Consider the following 4,838-nt stretch of genomic DNA (forward strand, 5'->3'; position numbering starts at 1 on the left):
CCCCAATTATTCGGATGGAATCTCGTGATCTAATCTATCGGGGTCATTCATGTCATCCTTTAGCACCTATCACTGTGTGGTCAGTAGAATGTGAGCAACCATCAAGGTTACGACCTCCACCGCCGCTTATCAACCTAATTCTTTCGCCTGGACCAACAATTCCGAGAAAACCAGTATGCTCCGTCCATCCTGAACCTCAGTAGCTGAGATGTTGCTTGTGCAATCGATGAATACAAATAAAATTACGGTCCGAGGCGTCATTGATTTTCCAGTTCGACACCTTGTCTTACACTGATGAGTAATATTCAAAACTGTTTTGGATTTTTCGTTTCTTTTCACACAACAATTAGGATTTTCTGCCTTGATCGAGCGTGGTTTTCGTAGGAAGAAACGCAATGCAGAAAAACCAATCAATCAATTCTTCTTCATTGTCTTGTTGAATCGCTCATACATTGACGATCATCTCGCCTGCAAAGACAAACTTTGGTGAACGCAAAGTCTGCTTCTGGTTTGAGGAGTACTCCTTACATGAGGTCTTTAGATGAGTCATTTAAGATGCTGACCAAGACAAATTTTCAGCAACCTTATGAGTAGTGCATTGAAAATATACTTTTTCAACCGCTCAGAAAGACCATAATCATAGTGTTGGATCACTCTTCACACACCAATACAAATCCAGTTATCTGAACATAAACGAGTCTTAGCCTGTTCAAAGCTCAGATTTCTCAACGGCAAGTCTGAGCACCTCTGGCTCATCTTGGAAACTGCGTTCATGGGGATAAAGCTCGTACCCGCGGACCACAAAAACTGAAAACTCTACTATCAGAATGAAGATATTTATTGTCCCAAACGAATCAGAACTCAAACACGCTATAAAACAAAGCCATGAGACAACTCAATCCTGTCCAACAAAATTAGGTAGAATAACCTAATAAGAAGTTAAAATGCAGAGTTAACCATGAAAAGAATAAATCCTGAAACTTGTGAAAATTCACTGTGCTACAAGAATACAGTGGCCTGCATGGCATCCGAAACTTCTTTGGTCTCCACAATACACACCGATTCGATTGGAGATGAGTTGATATTATCACCCGAGTGACTGCAGTCTATTTCCACCTGGTGTACTATTGTGAATGCGCACTGGTTTGTGGACAGGTGTTTTTTAGGATTGTTACTGTTTTGTCTGATGAAGAAAAAATAAAGGGAGATGTGTGTGGGAAACGTTTGGATAAACTCACACGGTTCAATAAGACTCGGATGCTGTCATGACAGCTGAGAGTCATTGCAGAAAAACGAGGTATGTGCGAACTTTCAAGACAGAGGCTTTTAATAAAATTCAATGGAGGGTAGAAAGTAGATAGCTCGGACCAAATCTGTTGATGGTATCTGCTTGTTCACCTGAACTCACTGGTTCATACTTATTCCAAGGCAGTTGTATTCCAAGGGAAGTTGGGCTGAGCCACTCAAAGAGCATGATTTGTTTAAGATTTTCCTACGTTACCTCGAACTTTGCACCGTGTCAAACAACGCGATTAAAGCTGTGTGATGATCATGAAGACGTCCAGCTGTGTCCACCGTGCTCAAGATTTTCGACAAATCAAGATAGGTAACGCAGCAGTTCATTCCACACACCCCTACAACCTGACCAGAGTTGACACCGAATTCTTGATCAACATAACTGAAACCCAGCTACTCCGTTTCTTATACCAAACTGCTGAACGTAAGCTTACGACGTTTCCCCTTGATCAGCTTGGGTCTAAAGGCCTCATCCAAAAAAGCATTCGATTTAGTTTGATCAACAGCAGTCACTTTTGATCACAAAATGCTTCATCAACCAACTTGAAAAAAAGTCAGCTATAGAGTATCTGGTTTTTGAAGACGGTTTGTTAAATTTTAAACCTTTCACGGTTACTGTATCATTTTCACCCAGGTAATGACAATTTAAATAACTGCGGATATTCCTATTGAGTCTGGTGACTGGACTTTTAACTTAAACAAACCTAAACTCTCGGATGACTCGCTGAGAACACATAGGGGATGTGAATATACTTGTTTGTGGTCTGGTAATTTCATAATCATTTGTATTTATATATAGCGTTCAGCTGTAGCACCCTTCCGGGGCCTAGCTGCCATGCCACCCGAAGGAAGCACGAGGGCTGGGATGCTGCCAGGTTGCCCAAACCTAGACAGGGGAAGTCAAGAGGCTCAGGTCGGATTCGAACCACGGACCCTGCGGTCAGTAAATTCGTGCCCTAACCACTTGGACCATCTCGCCCAAGCCTGCTATGCCAAGCTAACCAGAATCGGCTTGACATCTTTCCCATTTTATTGACATTTTGGCCTACCACGTTATGGTTCCCACACCGTTACCATCATCCCACACTTACCGTGTGGATAGGAACTAATTCGGCATAAATCTATGGGCGAAACTTACGTGATGTTAACCAGGGATTGTATGGTCTTCAAAGGTTCATGCATAACGACTGAGTACATCAAACATCGTGCGGGACATTTGATGGTTAGCACACAGATTAGCGAGCTTTTGGCTACAAAAATCAAGCTTCTGGCTGAACACAAGAACTTAAGGTAGTAGTTTTGGGCTTATTCGATGTGCTGCACTTTTCCGCTGAGTACACCTATTTCAGCATCTTTTGCGGATTCTGCGGAAGCTTTAAGCGGGGTTTCTCCCTGTAAGTGAAGCAAGGCCATGCTGAAAAGCCGAGGAGCACTGTACAGCTGTTTCATCCTTATTGGGGAACATTAGTAGGGCCTATGTCACAAATTGCCAGTTGGATTCGAGCCAACGACCTTCTGGATGATAATAATCGTCATCGGCTGTAACAATCGCGTACTTGTCGTACAGTGGTTGTAGCTGTCACATTTTCGATGATTCGGGGAGGTGGGGTAGGTAGCTACGCATTGGAGGATGGAGCTGGTAAATTAGGGCGTAGATACAACACTGCAGGTGGACTATTAAGTGGGGGATTGGGAAGGGAGCTATGCATTGAAGGCAATAGCTTGGATGCATGAGTGCCACTGAGGGCGCGACTGGGCCATGTCTGACAATGTCGTCAGCCATTGGTGTAGCCCGGCTGCCCTCGGCGTCCCCAACCATGGAGACGGCAATGATCAGCGCGACTGAGTTTCCTGGTAATGGCAGTGTGGTTTGTTCATACAGAGTATAGTACCACCCATCATTCAGGTATGAGGTCACGTGTTGACCGAGTCCCCCGAGTGACGACCTCTCAGCTATTGGTTTCACTTAACTCGTGAATTATTCCCCCTTATACTGAGAATAAAAACCACACAGGTAAACTACTACTTTTAACTACTACTTTAAACAAATACTGCTAAGTTACTCACCTGTTGGAGAGCTTTTTGCCACATTTCACAAGAGTTGGAAGTTCCCTATAAAAAGATGGGTAGAATTTCACATGTTGCCAGTCTATTGCCTAAATTTTTTTGCGACCAGCAGTGTTTACCTTTAATTGTTTTAGATTGACAATTCTTTTTTTTAAACCAACATTTTTGTGATATTTTTTGGAGCTTGAAAGTTCCTCCACAAGGCTACTTGACTTCTCACTAGTTCGACGAGCGAACAATTTCAACGCCACGATGACGATAAATGATAAATCTATAAAATATTTCTTCAGTAGTGGCACTTTTAGAAGCCGACAATCTTTTGCTTAATATCAGGGTAGTTTTGATCGGAAGGAATATAAACCAACACCTTTTAGTCAAGTACCACCGACTGGTTGATGCTCCACTTTTGGTGTCTGTTAAGAGATCTCCGCAGGGGTATCCTCAGGAACCTTATTTGAAACACCCTGGTTGGTCCGAGATAGCGACCAACCCCGAACTGACGATGTCACCTCGACTGGTGATGAAACCAACTGCCAAGCTCGGAGAACAGACCGACAACCAATCAACACACCCGAGCTACCTATATTTCACAACACTGCCAAAAAAGAAACTTCCTGTGCCAGTAGTACCGTGCCTCCTCATCTGGAACTTTTTATGACGAGATCAACCGTTTCATTACTACTTATTGAGTGAGTGAAAAGTATGGAAAATTCGCTCCGCATTTCGTTTTGCTGGATGCGAAGGTAGTGAAGGTTTGGCCAACGAAAAGTGACGAGTCGTCATCAGCAAAAAGGAATCACCGACTGAAGTAGCTCATCTTTGAGAGGAATAGCTGACCAAAATCCCAGTTTTCTCAGCCTGATAGCGAAAACGTTGGGGGAATAACAAATCCACACATATTAATAAAAACGGTAAACGACTCCGAAAGGAACCGTCCGTCTATCTAAAAGATCAAAGTCCAAAACCATGCCAGATGAACGCCAAATCTCACGGCGACCCACTAGTTCTAAGGTTTAGCCACCCATTACAAGCTACAAGAACCTACAAACAAAATCCGAAAATGCTCCAGAGTGACGGATGAGAGGTGCTGCTGAGGTAGTCTCCGGCTGACTTAAACTTTGGCCAAGCTAGAAAACTACTGACTTAGCCTGACGAAGTCTCTGTGCCAAAAGCGAAAAACTGCATAACAGTAGATACGCTGATTGAGAGTGACGGGAGGTGCTGCTGAGGTAGTCTCCGGCTGACTTAAACTTTGGCCAAGCTAGAAAACTACTGACTTAGCCTGACGAAGTCTCTCTCTCAAAAGCGAAAAACTGCATAACAGTAGATACGCTGATTGTCACTACAGATTTTTGAGACGATGACTCCTCAGCTGTTTTCAGAATATTCTATGAAAGCCATATTACAACTTTGCCTTTGGCCGTGGGCCTAATCTAGTGTATTCGGATACATATATATATATATATATATATATA

General features: G+C 43.2%; 1 protein-coding gene across 1 annotated transcript in view; it reads right to left on the reverse strand.

The window, feature by feature from the left end:
* Positions 1–823: 823 nt before the first annotated feature.
* Positions 824–4,838, reverse strand: part of T265_14936 (hypothetical protein) — a gene marked incomplete at both ends in the record, with an annotated part of 44,709 nt that continues 40,694 nt past the window's right edge. Inside the window, 2 exons of the mRNA XM_009175866.1 lie at positions 824–1,183; positions 3,364–3,408. Of these exons, the coding sequence (XP_009174130.1) occupies positions 1,000–1,183; positions 3,364–3,408 (229 nt within the window). The remainder of the gene's footprint in view (positions 1,184–3,363; positions 3,409–4,838) is intronic.

This window comes from Opisthorchis viverrini (genome assembly GCF_000715545.1).
Source record: "Opisthorchis viverrini unplaced genomic scaffold opera_v5_301, whole genome shotgun sequence".
NCBI lineage: Eukaryota > Metazoa > Platyhelminthes > Trematoda > Opisthorchiida > Opisthorchiidae > Opisthorchis > Opisthorchis viverrini.